This window comes from Chrysochloris asiatica, unplaced genomic scaffold (genome assembly GCF_000296735.1).
Source record: "Chrysochloris asiatica unplaced genomic scaffold, ChrAsi1.0 scaffold00001, whole genome shotgun sequence".
In the NCBI taxonomy this organism is placed as follows: domain Eukaryota; kingdom Metazoa; phylum Chordata; class Mammalia; order Afrosoricida; family Chrysochloridae; genus Chrysochloris; species Chrysochloris asiatica.
The window spans coordinates 15,492,780-15,510,963 of record NW_006408519.1 but is presented as its reverse complement, the minus strand read 5'-3'; the positions used below and the strand labels follow the sequence as shown (position 1 = coordinate 15,510,963).

The following is an 18,184-nucleotide window of genomic DNA, read 5'->3' as shown; positions in this document are numbered from 1 at the left end:
ACATTGAGATTTAAACCATACCAAAGGCTGTGCTCTTTGATCTTCATCAGTAAATGTTTTAAGCCCTCTTCAATTTCAGCAAGCAAGGTGGTGTCATCTGCATATCGCAGGTTGTTAAGGAGTCTTCCTCCAATCCCAATGCCACATTTTTCTTCATATAACCCAGCTTCTCAGATTATTTGCTCAGCATACAAGTTGAATAAATATGGTGAAGGAATACAAATACAACCCTGTTGCACACTTTTCTTAATTTTAAACCTTTCAGTGTTCCCATGTTCTGTTTAAACAACTGCTTCTTGGATCATGTACAGATTCCTCATGAGCACAATTAAGTGTCCCGGAATACTCATACTTTGCAATGTTGTCCACAGTTTGTCATGATTCACACAATCAAAAGCCTTTGTGTAGTCAATAAAGTACAGGTCTTTCTGATATTCTCTGCTTTCAGCCAAGATCCATCGGACACCAACAGTGATATCCCTCATTCCAAGAAGAAAGAAAAAAGTCATTAAGGCAAGAAAGAAGGAGAGGTCTAAATGGATGTCAGAAGAGACACTGAAACTGGATCTCCAGTGTAGAGATGCTAAAGCAAATGGAATAAATAAGGAGGTACAAGAACTGAACAGATAATTTCAAAGATCAGCTTGAGAGGATAAAGCCAAATATTATAACAAAATGTGCAAAGATCTGGGATCAGAAAACCAAAAAGGAAGAACACGCTCAGCAGTTCTCAATCTGGGGAAGCTGAAGAAAAACTAGTACCCTATAGGATTGAGTATGGGTGTGGCGCTGTGGGTTAATGCGACAGACTGCAAAGCCGTTTGATCTGCCAGGTCGGCAGTTCAAGCTCACCAGCTACTCATTGGAAACCCTATACAGGTTCGCTATGGGTCAGAATCGACTCGATGGCACTTGACAACAACAACAACAACAACATAGGACAGAATAAAGCTGCTCTTTTGTGTTTTCCAGACTGTAATCTTTATTAGAGATCTCAGGTTTTTCTTCAGTGACTGGTGGGTTTGACCTGCAAACCTTGCACTTAGTAGCCCAACATTCAACCCACTATGCCACCTGGGCTTCTACACACACACACACACACACACACACACACACACACACACACACACACTGAAATAACAAGTGAGATATTAAAAACTATGAGGTAAGACAGAAATCATCAAATATTATATACTGTAGCACATTTTCAACACATTAAAAACTATTTCTAATGACTTACCACCTTATTTTATTTTATCTAAATATTTTTATATAAACCCTATCCTATTTGTTTATATTGTCATATTTATTTCTCTGTACTCCACAGTACATAACAACAACAACAACAAGGTGGAGGGTCAGATAAAACGAGGAAGACACCCAGCAAGATGGATTGGCAAAGTGGCAGCATCAGTGGGCTCAAGCGTGGCAACACTTGAGATTGTCCCAACATCAGCAGGGGTTTGTTCTGCTGTGCATAATGTTGCTATAGTTGGTACCGACTCAATGGAATCTAATAACAACAATATATGGTCCTATAAGGAGCTCAGGAATTGTAGTGGTTTATGAGGCAGACTGATAACCTCAAGGTCAGCAGTTGGAAACTACCAGCTGCCTGTGGGATAAAGATGAGACTTTCTTCCCCCATAAAGATTTACAGCCTTGAAAACACTATGCTGAGTTGCTATGAGTTAAAACTGACTTCACGTCGCATAATCACTAACATAGGGTCTTTACAGTTGGAATCTACTCAACAACTGTGTGTGTGTGTCGGTGTGTCTGGGGAGTATGGGCATACTTCCTGAGAATATGTTGTTGTCATTGTTGTTTAGTGCCTTTGAGTCAGCTCCAACTCATAGCGACTCAGTATAAAGAGTCCAAGGAGCAACTGAAGAATTTGAACCACCGACATGCCGTGAAAACCGACCTTACAATCAAGTGCTTTTATCCTTCAAAACCAAACTCCTGAAAATATAAGGCATAATATAGATGTTGTTTATTAGTCCAGTAGTGAGGATTTTGTTTTCTTTACTTTGAGGTGCAACCCATACCAAAGGTTGTGGTCTTTGATCTTCATCAGTCCTCTTTGCTTTAAGCAAGCAAGATCAGGTTATCTGCCTACTGCAGGCTGTTAATTATAATGCGTCTTCCTCCAGTCCTGCTGTCATGTTCTTCTTCATATATTCTGGCTTCCCAGATTATGTTTTCAGCATACAGATTTAAAAAGTATAGTGAAAAAATACAATCCTGACACACACCTTCCTTAATTTTGAACCATTCAGTGTTCCCTTGTTCTGTTTGAACAACTGCCTTTTGGTCTACGTATAGATTCCTCATGAACACAATTAAGTGTTTCAGAATACTAATTATCTGCAATGCTGTCCATAGCTTGTCATGATCCATACAATCAAAAGCCTTTGCATTGTCAGTAAAGCACAGGTATACAACTTCCTGGTCTTCTCTGCTTTCAGCCAAGATGCATCTAACGTCAATAATCATTTACCTCATTACACATCCTTGTCTTAATTCAGTTTGAACCTCTGTCAGTTCTCTGTCAATGAACAGTTACAGATGTTTTTGAATTATGTTTTGAAGAATTTTACTTGTATGTGATACTAATGATATCACCTGGTGATTTCTGCATTCTGTTGGGTCACCTTTTTTTGGAAAGGGCACAGATACATATATTTTCCAGTCAGTTGGCCAGGTAACTGTCTTCCAAATATCTTGGCATAGATGTGTGAGTGCCTACAGTGCTAAATCAGTTTGTTGAAAGATTTCAATATGTTTTCTGTCTGTTCCTGGGTCCTTGTTATTTGTCAGTGCTTTCAGTGCACCTTGAATTTCTTCCTTCAATATCATTGGCTCTTGATCATATGCTACTCTTGATCATACCATTTTCTAGAACTGGTTGAACATCGACCATTGCTTTTCGGTACAGTGACTCTGTATAACCCTTCCATCTTCTTTTGATGTTTTCTGCATTACTAAATAGTTTGCAAATAGAATTATGTCAATATTGAAAGTCAAGGCTTGAATTTCTTAAGTTTCCTCAGCTTGAGAAATGCTAAGTGTGGTTTTTACCTTTTGGTTTTCGTACTCCAGGTCTTTGCACATTTTGTTTTAATATTTGAGTTTGTCTTCTTGAGCTCACCTTTGAGATTTTCTATTCAGCTCCTGTACTTATTCTCTTCTGTTTGCTTTAGCCTCTCTGCACTGGAGATCAAGTCTCAGAGTTTATTCTGACTTCCATTTGGGTCTTTTCCTTCTCGCTTGTCTTCTTAAAGTCCTCTTGCTTTCTTTCTATATGATGTTCTTGTCATCCCCCAACTCTTCTGGCCTTTGATCTTTGTGTCTAATGAATCAAATCTGTTCTTCAGATAATCTCTAAATTCAGATGGAATATATTCAAGGTCATATTTTGACTCTTCTAGACTTGTTTTTTCTCCAGTTTCAACCTAAACTTACACATGAGCAATTTATGGGTTGTTCCATAGTCTGTCCCTGGCCTTGTTTTGGCTGACAATATGGATCTTTTCCACCATCTCTTTCCACGATATATTCAATTTGATTTCTGTGTATTCCATCTGGTGACGTTGATGTTTGTATTCCTCTTTTATGTTGCATAAAAAAGTATTTGCAGTGAAGTCATTGGTCTTGCAAAATTCTATCATGCCATTTCCAGCATCCTTTCTATTACCAAGGACATATTTTTCTATTTCTGATCCTTCCTTTTTGTTTCCAACATTTATATTCCAATCACCAATAATTATCAATGCATCTTGATTGCATGTTTCATCAATTTCAGACTGAAGAAGTTGGTAGAATTCTTCAATTTTATCATCACTGTCTTTAGTGGTTGGTGTATAAATGTGAATAGTAGTGTTATTAACAAATCTTCCCTTTTGGTGTATGGATATTATCCTATCAGAGACAGCATTGTACTTCAAGACAGATTTTGCAATGTTCTTTTTGATGATGAATGCAACACCATTGCTCTTCAATTTGTAATTCCCAATCTAGCAAACCATGTGATTCTTAGATTCAAAAGGCCAATACCCATCCATTTCTTCTCACTAATTACTAGGATATCAGTATTGATGCATTCCATTTCATTTTGGCACTTTCCAATTTTCCTAGATTCATACTTATTGCATTCCATAATTCTGATTATTAATGCATGTTTAGAACTGTTACTCTTCTTTTAAGCTGTGCCCTATCAGCAAATAAAGGTCCCGAGGACTTTACTCCATTCGTGTCATCATAGTCAACCTACTTTGAGGAGGCAACACTTCTCTGGTCATATTTTGAGTGCCTTCCAATCTGAGGGGCTCAACTTCCAACACTGTATCTGACAGTATGCTGGTGTTCTTCATCATGTTTCAATATTCAATAATCTTGTACTGACAGTGTTCCACTGCTATTAATAAGGTTTTCAGTTACTAATATTTGGAACTAGTCCATCTTTCCTTCCTTCGCTTTGTCTGGAAGCTCAGGTGAAACCTGTATACCTTGGGTTACCATGCTAGTTTTTAAATTAGTAGTGGCATAGCTTCCAGAATCATAGCAACATGCAAGCTACCACAGTGTGACAAACTAACAGACGAGTGGTGGAGTGGTGAGTACTTGGTGGAAACGGTTTATCTGGTAAATCAGAAAGAGAAGAATAGAAAGCAAAAGTAACAAAGCACATTTTTCAAGCTTTGCAGATGAAGAAACTAATGAAGACACTTTTAAAAACAGAGACATATTTAAGGAATATTATTTAGAGACTTTGGAATGGTCAGTTTATTATCTGAAATGCTGAGGGTAGCTATGCCATATGTGTCCTATTTTGAAAAGCAGATACTTTTATGTTTGAGGGAAAACTTAAATTGAAATAACTGAGTTGACATTTATTTTAGAAAAATAGTATAAGCTGGCATTTAATAAGAAGAGGATCACTTTTCAAACAATCATAGTTAATACTAAGAATAATTTCTGTAATTTGTTTTAAAAGTTCCCTTCTCACTTGTTCTCTGATTTCCTTTTAGCTCCATGTGGAGGGCATTTTTCAGCTCCCAGCGGAGTGATTCTCTCACCAGGATGGCCAGGGTACTATAAAGACTCTTTGAATTGTGAGTGGGTGATTGAAGCTGAACCTGGACACTCTATCAAAATTACATTTGAAAGGTCGGTACAAATGTATTTTCTACTATATTACAAAAAATATATATATATATCGAAAGGGATAGTTGGCATTTTCCATTTTATTTACAAAAACTTATGTATAATTTTAATGTAATAGCCAGTTGTGTTGAATGTTTCAGACTGTCCACTTTTAAACCTTTGAACAAGTTAATTTTTAAATTTGTTTAATGCTGTATTAGTACTACCGAGATAAGCAGGATCAACCTTTTTACTTTATGCATATGCACAATACTGAGTTAGGAACATATGACCTTTAGCTTAATGAATTTTGATGTCCTATATTTTTGAAGGAGCTCTGGTAGCGTAGTGGTTACGAATCGGGCTGCGAACCTTAAGATCAGCGGTTCGAAACTACCAGCCACTCCGCGGGAGAAAGATGAAGCTTTCTACTCCCGTAAAGATTTACACCCTCGGAAACCCTGTACAGGGTCGCTATGGGTCGGAACCGACTCGACAGCACTTAACAACAACAACAACATATTTTGAAGGGCCTGTGAATTTTGTTCTGCTGGGTTTTAAGAGACAAAGGTGTTTTAATCATGTTCAATTCAATGCTGTATTAAGCCGAGGATTTTTACTCAAACAAGTCATATACCTAAACACACACGTCTTTTAGAGAAAATGACAGCATCAACTCAGCTTATATTATAAACTCAGACTGTTTTTGTTTTTCTCCCCGGGAAAATAATTATCACTGATTTAAATAATCTGTTTCTTGGAAGAGTATAACACTGACAATTGAAAATTTACAATTACAAAGATTCTGTGACTGAATCACTATTCACAAATAAAACAGAAGAATAGTTTCCACCAGCAGTTCAGCAGGAGAAAGATGAGGCTTTCTACTCTCGTAAAGAGTTACAACCTCAGAAACCCTATGCAGGGTTGCTATGAGTCAGAACTGACCCCATGGCACATAACCACCACCAACACCTGCATGGTAAACACAGAAATAGAGTAAAATAGCTTAATTCTGGTTTGAGGTTTGAATTTTAAGTGTTTTCTACAAGACTATATTAAAGGTCTCTAGATGTTATGTAAAGGTCTCTGGATATTATATTGGAGTCCTGGTGTGGAGCTGTGGGTTAATGCGCCAGACTGCAAAGCCTATTGAACTGCACGGTTGGAGGTTCAAGCTCACCAACTGCTCCTGGGAAACCTGATACTGGGTCGCTATGGGTGGGCACCAACTCAACGGCACTTAACAACAACAATAAGATGTTATATGTTGTTGTTAAGTGGTATGAGTCAGTTATTACTCATAGTGACCCTGTATAGGGTTTCCAGGGAGCAGCTGGTAGATTTGAACTGAAGATCTTGTAGTTCACAGTCCGGTGCTGATCTTGTGGCTCTAAGTCCAGTCCTGGTGTGGTGCTGTGGGTTAATGCTCTAGACTGCAAAGTCGGTTTTAACCATAAGATCAGCAGTTCAAGCTCACCAGCTGCATCTCAGAAATCCTATACATGAGTTGCTGTGGATCAGAACAAACTCGACGGTACTTAAATGCAACAACAGATGCTGATGGAGCTCTAGAATCAGCACTGGACTGAGAACCACAAGGTCAGCAGTTCAAACCCACCAGTTGTCCCTTGTGGGGCCTTGTAACCCACTCAACAGCATTTAACAACAACAGATGTTTTATGTGTACATGTTAGATGCAAGAGAAAGATGAGGCAATTTGCTTCCATATAGCTTTGCAACCTTGGAAACCCTATGGAGTAGTTCTTCTCTGTTCCACTTTCTATTCTGTTCCACAAAACAAAGTCCTATTCTGTTCTCTAGAGTCTTTGGGAGTCAGAATACAACAGCAGTGAGGAGTAGTAGATGTTATATATTAGCATTTACACCTAATTTAATACTTCCTTTATTCAAGAAGTTCTTCATTAAATTCTATGAATGTTACTGTTGAAATTTGCATATACACACAGATTCTGTATTATGTAAAATTTTAAACATTTCATATAGGACTGTAATACCTCACAATGGCTCATATGTTTATAAAAGGTTTTTATTTTTAAATAATTTAGTGGTTTTGTTGTTATTGGTGATATTGTGGTAGTATAATCATTAAAGAGGGCTTCAAAAATTTCATTGAAAGATAGAATTAAAAGGTAATAGGACTTTTCTGTGAGCTTCCTGAAGCCTCCTTATATCTTCTATGCAGTAGTTAACGTGGCCTGAATTACTATAGTAATTCAAAAGAGCTTGAAAGCATCTTATTAACTTATTATTAAATTTTTATCAAATGAAATTGTTCCATGTGGAACTCAAATTGCCAGCCCTACTTTATTAAGCAGAAAGCTATTTAGTTTGGAAAACACCGTCTGATGTAATATTATTGATTGTATCATTAAATGATTTTTAAAACATAGGTAACAAATAAGACACATAGTTAGTCCACATTTTTTATTTGTTAAATTTAGAGCATCATATTTACAGGATTTGTATATTTTAGACAATATTTCATAATTGAATTTATGTTTAAGTTAATGTATGCATTTAAATTTAAGTACATGATTTTTATATTTCCTGTTCAGATAAACATTATTTTTTTAATATGGCATTACAATGTTACTGAAAATGAGTTATTTTATTTTTATAGTTCATACATCTATTACTCAGAGAAGTCCTACAAGTTATAATTCTTCCATATTTAAATGAAAAGACTGGAGCCCTATTCCACATACAGTGGGGCATCTAGGCACTCCCTAAATTTTTAGAGAATTCCTATCTTTTTCACTTCTAGCTCTGAATTCCTACCCCTGAAATTATCCCACACATGAGATACTAATTCTATTGCCCTCTATTCTTCCTCCTTTATCCCCCTTATCTTCATTCTCACACACACAAAAAAACAGTATTCAAAAAGAGATATACAAAGAGGATTATCACACAGTTCAGAATAATTAAAATTGAACAAGCCTTCATTTTTCTAAATTTCTTGGTAATCAACTGTCATAGGAATGATTGCCTGTATTTTTTTATGGTCTCCTTTGTTCCAAAACCAATCTCCATTTCTAAACTTCTGTCTTCATGAAGTAAGGGTAGGGCAGAATCTTGCCCTTTTTTCCAAACATGCTAATTAAATTGTTCCCTCTTAATCCAAGAGTAGTGTTCTCTTCAAAATTAAACCCTCCTGTCTCCTTCGGCTGACTCAGACTGTAGCAAACATTTAAAATAGCATCTGTTTATACCATTGCATTCAATTTTTAAATCCTATGTAGACATAAAGTAATATTACTCTAAATTGTGGTTTTCTAATGGGACTCATGAATGAATTAATCATCTTATATAAATAAATAAGTGTGTCATGTCTTTCCAGCCAAATAAAGCTATTCAGAGTTGTGTACTGGAGAAAGAGTTTGATTGCAACGTAGTGTCTAGTACTCAATCATCAGCACTGTGATGTTTATTTTAGGGATTACATTTCAAGCCATGACTTTCTTTGTCCAAAATTCATACCATGTTTGTCCCATCTTTCCAAACAAGCAGTTTCATGACCCTCTTTGTGTTTTGCATAGTACATGTCAATCTTCAGTAGGTATCTTGAGATTTCTTCATAGTGAATTCATGTACATTATGCAGTTTATATTATAAATCAGCATATCCCAATGAAATATTTTGGTGCAATTTTTTTCTAGTCATTGTATTGGATTTAATACTATTTATATGTGAAAAAAATGAAAACAAGTCCACGAGAGCAAAAATATGACATTAAATATATCCCACCTAAATTTAGAAATCATCTGAAGGACAGATTTGATACATTAAACACTAAAGGCCAAATACCAGAAGAGTTGTGGGGTGACAGCAAGAACATCATACATGAAGAAAGCAAAAAGTCATTAAGAAGACAAGAAGGAAAAGGTCAAAATGAATGGCAGAAAAGACATGAAACTTTCTCTCCAGTGTAGAGATGCTAAAGCAAATGGAAGAAATGAGGAGGTACAAGAGCTGAACAAAAATTTCCAAATAACAGCTCAAGAAGATAAAGGCAAATACTGTAACAAAATGTGCAAAGATCTGGAATTAAAAATCCAAAAAGGAAGAACACGCTCAGCATTTCTCAAGCTGGGGGAACTGAAGAAAATAGTCAAGCCTTGAATTTCATTATTGAAGGATTCTCTGGGCAAATTATTGAAGGATGCAGAAAGCATCAAGAGAAGACGGAAGGAATACACAGAATCACTGTACCAAAAGGAAATAGTTCATATTCAACCATTTCAAGAGGTAGCATAGGATCAAGAGCCAATGATACTGAAGGAGGAAGTCCAAAGTGCATTGAAGGAATTGGCAAAGAACAAGGCACCAGGAATTGATGGAATCGAAATTGAAATCTTTCAAGAAAGTGAGGTGGCACAGGACGCACTCACTCATCTCTGCCAAGAAATTTGGAAGTCAATTATCTGACTGACTGATCGGAAGAGATCCATATTTGTGCCCATTCCAAAGAGAGGTGACTCAACGGAATGTGGAAATCACCAGACAATCTCTTTTATATCCCATGCAAGTAAAGTTTTTCTAAATGTAATACAGAAACGGCTAACACATATATTGACAGAGAACTTCCAGAGGTTCAAGCTGGATTCAGAAGAGGCTGTGGATGTGGAATGAGGGATCATTACTGATGTCCAATGGATCATGGCTGAAAGCAGAGAATATCAGAAAGATATTTAACCTGTGCTTTATTGACTACGCAAAGGCTTTTGATTGAGTGGATCATGACAAGCTATGGACAACATTGCAAAGTAAGAGTATTCTGGAACACTTATTTCTGCTCATGAGGAATCTGTACATGGACTAAGAAGCAGTTGTTTGAACAGAACATGGGAACACTGAATGGTTTCAAATTTAACAAGGTGTGCGACAAGGTTGTATTCTTCCACCATACTTATTCAACCTGTATGCTGAGTAAATAATCTGAGACTCTGGGTTATATGAAGAAAAACGTGGCATCAGGATTGGAGGAAGACTCATTAACAGTCTGTGATATGCAGACGATACAACCTTGCTTGCTGAAAGTGAAGAGGGCTTAAAACTTTAACTGATGAAGATCCAAAGAGCACAGCCTTCAGTATGGATTACATCTCAATGTTAAAAAAAAGCATCCTTACCACTGGACCAATAAACAACATTCTTATCAACAGAGAAAAGATTGAAGTTGTCAAGTTGTCATTTTTCTTGGATCAACTTTTAACACTCATGGAAGCAGCAGTCAAGAAATCAAACGACGTATTGATGTATTGCATTATGCAAATCTGCTGCACAAAATATTTTTAAAATGTTGAAGAGCAAAGATGTCAGCTTGAAGACTAAGGTGCACCTTACCCAAGCCATGGTATTTTCAATAACCTCATATGCACGTAAAAGCTGGATATTGAATACGGAAGACCATAGAAGAATTGATGCTTTTGAGTTATCGTATTGGAGGAGAATATTGAAAGTGTCATGGGCTGCCAAAAGAACCAATAGATCCGTTTTGAAAGAAGGGTAGCCAGAGTGTTCCTTGGAGGCCAAGATGGCCAAACTTCACCTCTCATACTTCAGACATATTGTCAGGAGGCACCAGTCACTGGAGAAAGATATCATGTTTGATAAGGTGGAAGGTCAGAGAAAAAGAGGAAGACCCCCAACGAGATGGATTGGTCAAGTGGCAGCATCGATGGACTCAAGCATGGCAACAGTAGAGAGGTTAGCCCAGGATCGGGAAGTGTTTCGTTTTGCTGTGCATAAGGTCACTATGGGTTGGTATTGACTAGATGGCACCTAACAACAACAACATATAGACAAAAATCTAACTTTATTTTTAGCAATTTAGTTCCAAGTAATTCATTATACATTATTATAGAATTTTGCCACTTATTTTTCCTAATTATGAATAATTGTTATTAACTTGGTTTAAAATCATATATTTTTAAAATCGGATTGTGGCATAGCAATTTTGTATTTAAAAAAAATATCAAATGTAGCAATTGATAACTTTTAATTTATAGTGGTATGGTACTGTGGGGTAAGCAATGGATCACAAGGTCAGTTTGAACTGGAAAGTCAGCAGTTCAAATATGCTAGCTGCTCCTTGGAAGTCCTATACAGGGTCACTATGAGTCAGAACCAAGCTGAAGGCACTAAACAACGAACAACAACAATCTAGAGAAAAATATAAATAAGATTGCTATAATAAACGTATGTTGTTGTTGTTAATACCATCGAATTAGTTCACTTCAGAATCATAGTGACCCAGTATAAGGTTTCTAAGGAGTGGGTTTGAACTACCCACCTTGTGGTTTACATGGACCTTGCGGTCCAGAGCATTATCCTGCAACGTCACACCAGAGCTCTAGTAAACATATAGTCAATATATATATTATTCATTAGTTAATTTTTTGAGATCACTCCCTAGAGTAGCTTAAGTCAATGATAGTTTATGAAATATTAATCCCTATCAAATACAAAACAAAATAGGAATAATGACAACACCAACAATCACATGTGGTTTTTTAATTGTGTAACACTTCTTAGCATTTACAAAGTCTTATTTTCATATCTACAAAGAATTTTCCCCCCTCATAGTTGCTGCATTTTTTCAATCTAATACTTCCAAGCATCCTGAGTTTGACTTTCTGATCTTTTTTCTGTCCTTAACTCTCTAAACTCAGACTATTGGTACCCCTTCTACCAGAAAGTTTTTGTTGTTTATTTTTTAAGTTAGTAAAGACTATTTCAACTTGATTTCAGAAAAGATTTGGATTATACCAAGAATATTTTTCAAAGGAAATAAAAATTGAACATAATTAGATCCCACTATGTTTTTAAATATCATCTAGTGGTTCTGTAATATTCATTTATCAAAGACAAGATATTTAATATCATAAACAAATGAACACTAGATTGAAGCAGTTCATGAGAAATTTGAACAACTATTTTAAAACATAAAATGAAACACATTCAAATTATTGTGTAGCACTTTCCTATTTCCCTTGTTATTATAATGTATTTTTATAGTTCCTAAGGGCAAATCTGTGATGATTTTCTTTGTAACAATTTACACCCACTGAACAATGTTCTCTATATCACCATTTAATGTTGCTATTCTATTAAGAATTAAGTCCCTTTATGTTTCAATTCAAAGTAATCTCTAGCTATTCTGTGCATTTTAATTTGGTTGTTTTCAGATGACTAGCTATCAAAGTGAAATTCCAATTTCTATACCCAGAATAGACTGATTACAAAATAACCAGATAATGAATTCACAATGGATAGCTGCCTCATCATTTATTTAAAGGACATAGTGTATGCCTGTATATTTCTTGTTTTACATTATATTATTAGAAATGGTGCTTTAAACTAATGCAACATATTCAAAATTGCAAAACTAGAAGTCAGTTAAACTTATAAAAATGATTTGCTTAGCAAGATATAACAGTGCTAAAAATGTTAAATATTTTCAATGTTCTAATCGAATATTAAAATATATACTTGGGAGAGATACACACCGTGTTCAAATATCTAAATATAATGTTGTTGTTAAGTGCCATTGAGTCGGTTCCATACAGTTTTCCATACAGGAAGCAGAGCGGTTACGAATAAGGCTGCAAACCACAAGGTCAGCAGTTCGAAACTACCAGCACTTCCGCGGGATAAAGATGAGGCTTTCTGTTCCTGTAAAGATTACATCCTGGGAAACCCTGTACATGGTCGCTGAGTCGGATGCGACTCCACAGCACATAACCACCACCACCATAGGGTTTCCAAGGAGTTTCTGGTGGGTATGAACTGCTGACCTTGAGGTTAGCAGCCCAGTGCTTGTCCGACAGCACTACACGAGGACTCCATATATAGTATGTTGTTGTTGTTAAGTTCTATCAAGTCCATTCTAACTCATAGCAACACTATAGGTTTTCTGTGGAGCATCGGGTGAATTTGAACCACCTAACTTTCAGGTCAAATTGACTTTGTGGTCCAGTGCATTATGCCACAGCACCACACCAGGAGATCTTGTATGAAGTCTTAAGCAGGAGTAAACTCAAGACAAAGACAAGCATAGATCTCCCACTTGAGGGAAATCATAGATACCGTGATGCGCTTCAAAAGTTCTATCTCCACTTGATGACAGTTTACGTTTTACAGAGAACAAGGGAAGGAATATCTTCCCACATCCATGACCGATGAAAGCAGTAATGCCATGAAATAAGCAAGACAGGCCTATAGAAAGTAGGGAGGGCTCTGTTGCAGATTGAAAATTTTGCAGTATCTAAGCCTCTCAATGTATGACAGCATATCCAGTTAACCGTTAAGGACTCCTGGTGTGGCGCTGTGCGTTAATGTGCTAGACTGCAAAGCCGTTTGAACTGCAAAGTCGGTGGTTCAAACTCACTCGCTGCTCCTCGGAAACCCTATTCAGGGTCACTATGGGTCGTAACCTACTCCATGGCTCTTCACAACAACAACAAAATTAAGGGGTATATCCGGGAATGTTCTTGTGAGGACTGGCTGGGGAAGTGGCCCTCAAACCCTCTTTTAAATATATTCTGACTCTTCAGCTGCCAGAGGTGCATGAGGTACTCAAGAAAAAAATGGCACCTGAGCACTTAACCCTGTGCACACAATGAAATTAAGCTCTGCTCAACTGGAGACGTTCACAGGCAAAAAGCCTTCAGATTTCATGCTCTACAACACACTTAATTTTGACTGCTATATGTTATGCTGGTAACTATATTGGAGACTTTATAATGAAATAGATTTTATAATAAAAATTATCCATTTTAGTTAGTTCCTGGTACTTGTTTTCAACAGGATTTTTAGTGTTTTATGGATTTTGTTGTTGTTAGGAATAACGTGGCTTAAACTTTTATCACTTATTAGAAAAGACTGATACATGTGATAATGAAAAGTCATAGTGATTTTGTGGATATTACAATTAAAAATTATTTTCTAATGAAGACAGGTAGAAAATATTTTCTAATGGAGCCAGGTAGAGAAATAAAGTGCTGAAAATATATTGGAAGATGACTTTTAAAGGTAAAATGCATTAACTCTGAAACATTGTAATGTATTGAGTGCTTTTTATAAACGTTTGTAACTACCCTAGAGACAAAAGACATTCTTGTCTTAAAAATACACTACTTCTTTCATTGATTCAATTAATATTTATTGTGTACCTGAAATATGCAATCATTGACAAAACAGACACTACGTTTCCTCATAAAGTTTACATACTATTTGGGAAGACAATTGTCAAATGAGTAAACACAATTGTGATTATTGTTCTTAGGCGCCATCTAGTTGGTTCTGAGTCATAATGACCCTGTGAACAACAGAATGAAACAATGCCCAGTCCTGTCCCAGCCTCACAAGCATTGTTACTCTTGAGCTCATTGCTAATGCCACTGTGCCAATCAACTACTTATCTGTCAGTTTCTCATACTGTGGTAGCAGGTGTGTTTGTTGCTCTGATGCTAAAAGTTATGTCGCTAGTATTTTAAATACCAGCAAGATCACCCATGGTGAACAGTGAACTTCCATACTAAGACAGACGAGGAAAAAGAAGAGGCAGACTGCTTCTGAATGTTGAGCCACTGAAACTTTATAACTAACAGAGGAATATTATCAGATAGCACCAGTATTGACTATTGAAACAATGGTGATAAGTGTTCACAAAGGTAAAAGAAATTGTGGCAATAGAGTCGGGGGACTAATGTACACTGCAAAATTCAGTAAGGTCTTCCTATGGACATATTGAAGCTGAAACTGAAAGATACCTAGGAAATCTTGGCACCATTAAGGGAATAATTCCCCATGCTGCCAGACCATTCTGGCCAAGGGATTAAGATAAAATCTCTAATCCAGACTCAGAATTCAGTACAAGACTCAGAATTCAGTTTTAGGAAAGAATACAAAATACTGTTCTATCAATATATATGTTCCTCATGTTAAAATTAGCTCTATGATGATTGTACTTTATAAAATAATTGTTTATTAAAATAAAACAAAGCCAGCAATATTGTCTGTGTTGTTGAGTCAATCCCAACACATAGAGGCACTAAAAGAAAATACAAAATTACTCCATAAGGTTTTCTAGTCTGTAATCTTAATGGGGTGTCCTGGTGTGGTGCTGTGGGTTAATGTGCCAGACTGCAAAGCCGTTTGAACTGCAAGGTTGGTGGTTCAAGCTCACCAGTTGCTCCTTGGAAACCTTATACAGGGTCGCTATGGGTCGAAATCAACTCGCTGGCACTTGACAACAACAACAAAAACAACAGTCTTAATGGAGGACACCTGCTGTGGCACTGTATGATAAGCACTGAACAGATAATCACAAAATCAAATCGGTGGGTCAAACCTACCAGTCACTCCTCAGAAACCCTGTGCAGAGTTGCCATGAGTTGGAACTTTACTCAGAGCAATCCTTATGGGAGCTGAATGCCAGGACTTTCTCCCACTGACTCACTAGAGGGCTCAAACCACTGGCCTATCACTTAGCATCAGTGCATATAACTACAGGGTTCCTTACAGCAGTGATAACAATCAAAAGTTCTAACAATAAAACCAGCCAACAAAGAATAGTGGTAAGAGTCAGCAAGATTTGAGTTTGGGCCTGACACTGCAATTTAAGAAAATGTATTACTATTTAAATTCTTCAGGCATCAGTTGTTTTTTATCTGCAAAGTGGGTATAATAATAAAAGCTATTTTATAGGGTTAGTATAAAGATTAAATAGACTAAAATAGATAAGGCATTTAGCAGTATTTCAGGCACTTAAAACACTTACATCAGCATATGATTATTGTCGATGGTGTAAAGTGCCGTCGAGTCCATTCCCACTCATAGCGACCATGTATAGTGTTTTCAAGGAGTGACCGGAGAGTTTGAACTGCTGATCTTGCAGTTCAAACTGACCTGTGGTTGAGTGCTCATCTTACAGCATCGCACATAATTATAAGTAGGTAATAATAATTATTGTTATTGTTGTTGTTAAGTACCATTGAGTTGGTTCTTACTCATAGCAAGCCTATATAGGGTTCCTGAGAAGTAGCTGGTAGGTTTGAACGACTGACTATGTGATTCACATTCCAGTGATGATCCTACTATGCCACAACATAAATCCAAATATAATTATTACCTACTTATAATTAAAATCACTGATTTGGAATATAAACTGTAAATGTTTTAATACCCAAAACAGATTTGTAAATGATAATAAAATTTGTTTTAAATCTTATGAAAAAGTAGAGATTAACATTGAAATGTATATGATTTTAAGATTGCAATCTGATTCTTGGAATAAAATAAAGGTGTAAATCACAGTTTTCCATCAGAAATAAGAAAGGGAAAAAATTAGCTTTAAAAATGTGTTTCATCAATGAAAAGAACTTTTATTTAGAAGAAATGATCCATAATATTTGGAAAGAACTCTTATTTCTGAAAAAAGTATATATGCACATACCTTTAAATCATTTTCCATAGTAATGAAAGCTTATGACCTTGTTGATATTCACAACTATGGGGGTCTTAAACTACATAATGATTACTAGATAAATATTTAAGTTATGCTTTCTATTATAGTATTATACTATTATACCAATAAATCTATAGTATTATACTAATACTTTTATGTGTCTCTTCATCTTAGATTTCAGACTGAATTGAATTATGATGTTCTGGAAGTGCATGATGGGCCCAATCTTCTGTCACCCTTGCTTGGATCTTACAATGGCACACAAGTGCCCCAGTTTCTATTTAGCAGCAGTAATTTTATATATCTTCTATTTACAACAGACAACAGCCGTTCTAATAATGGCTTCAAGATTCATTATGAAAGTAAGTAACAGCAACTTTTCTTTTATTTTCATATCAGTTGTTCCCTACATTTGTTATTACCATCATATCAATAAAAGAACTAGTAGCTTTATTTTCAAAAAGCATCAAAGCTCTCCTTGATGTAAAAGAATGCTAATGGCTTAAAAGCACTGTGTTCTATTAAATTTTGAATAGATTTTCCAACAATATCTACCTAATACCATTATAAATGGAAAAAATAACAAAATGTCAGAGATATCAAATAAAAATTCTTAAAAATGAGTTCATGTACTCATTTTTGTATGTATACTTCTAAAAATTAGAAAATCGGCAGTAAATGTCAGTCTAAGACGAATGTGTTAACAATGATAAATTCTTTTAGTATGTTATAAATTGAACTACTCTTCTGTATTTACATATCAAATTAAAATTCAATTTATTATTTTGTATAAAACCTTGAAAATTACATTAGCATTAAACAGAAAAAAATTAACGTATTTTCAAATCTGAATAACCAAATTGGTCAGAGACTATATTAAATTGTTACAGTGTTCAAATCTGTTTATAATAATCTTATGTAAATGGTCATAATTTGTTTAAAATTTACAAATTATTTTTAAAAAATTAAAAATTAAATGTTATTTGATGCTGGTGCAATGCTGCAAGATACACACTGGACTGTCAACCACAAGGTTGACGATTTAAATTTACCAACCGCTCCTCAAAATCCCTACGTAGGTTCACTATTTTGGAACCTACTCAATGGTACTTAACAACATGTACACAGAAACAAGTCTGTTTTATTTTTGTTGTTGTTGTTGTTGTTGTTTTTTAATAAGCATCTTAAATACTTCTATGTGCATAGATGCATTGGATATTACTTATATGTGCATAATTATAGATGTGTACATAATTACAGAAATTCACATGTGCACAGATTTTCATTTGGAAATGCATATATTTTTGCATGAAAAAAACCAATTTTGTTAGCAGATCTCAAAGCAAACATCAGAGAATTATTTCAAGATGCATTTTTTTTTTATCAAGGACAGCTATATAGGTATAATATCTTTATATATTCCATTCTCCTATCCTTACTGCTGCCTTCCCAAATTCACAGAAGAAAACATTTCTGCATTTGAAATTTACCAGTTTATATTTTTGTTGAATGTCTCAGTGTATTTAATGGACTCAAGGT

General features: G+C 35.7%; 1 protein-coding gene across 2 annotated transcripts in view; it reads left to right on the top strand.

Annotated features, from left to right (window-relative positions):
- The window catches only part of CSMD3 (CUB and Sushi multiple domains 3), a 1,928,297-nt gene that overhangs the window by 1,239,767 nt on the left and 670,346 nt on the right, over window positions 1-18,184 (top strand). For both annotated transcript variants that reach the window (XM_006830658.1, XM_006830657.1), the window contains 2 exons: window positions 5,034-5,172; window positions 16,820-17,007. In XM_006830658.1, the coding sequence (XP_006830721.1) occupies window positions 5,034-5,172; window positions 16,820-17,007 (327 nt within the window). The remainder of the gene's footprint in view (window positions 1-5,033; window positions 5,173-16,819; window positions 17,008-18,184) is intronic.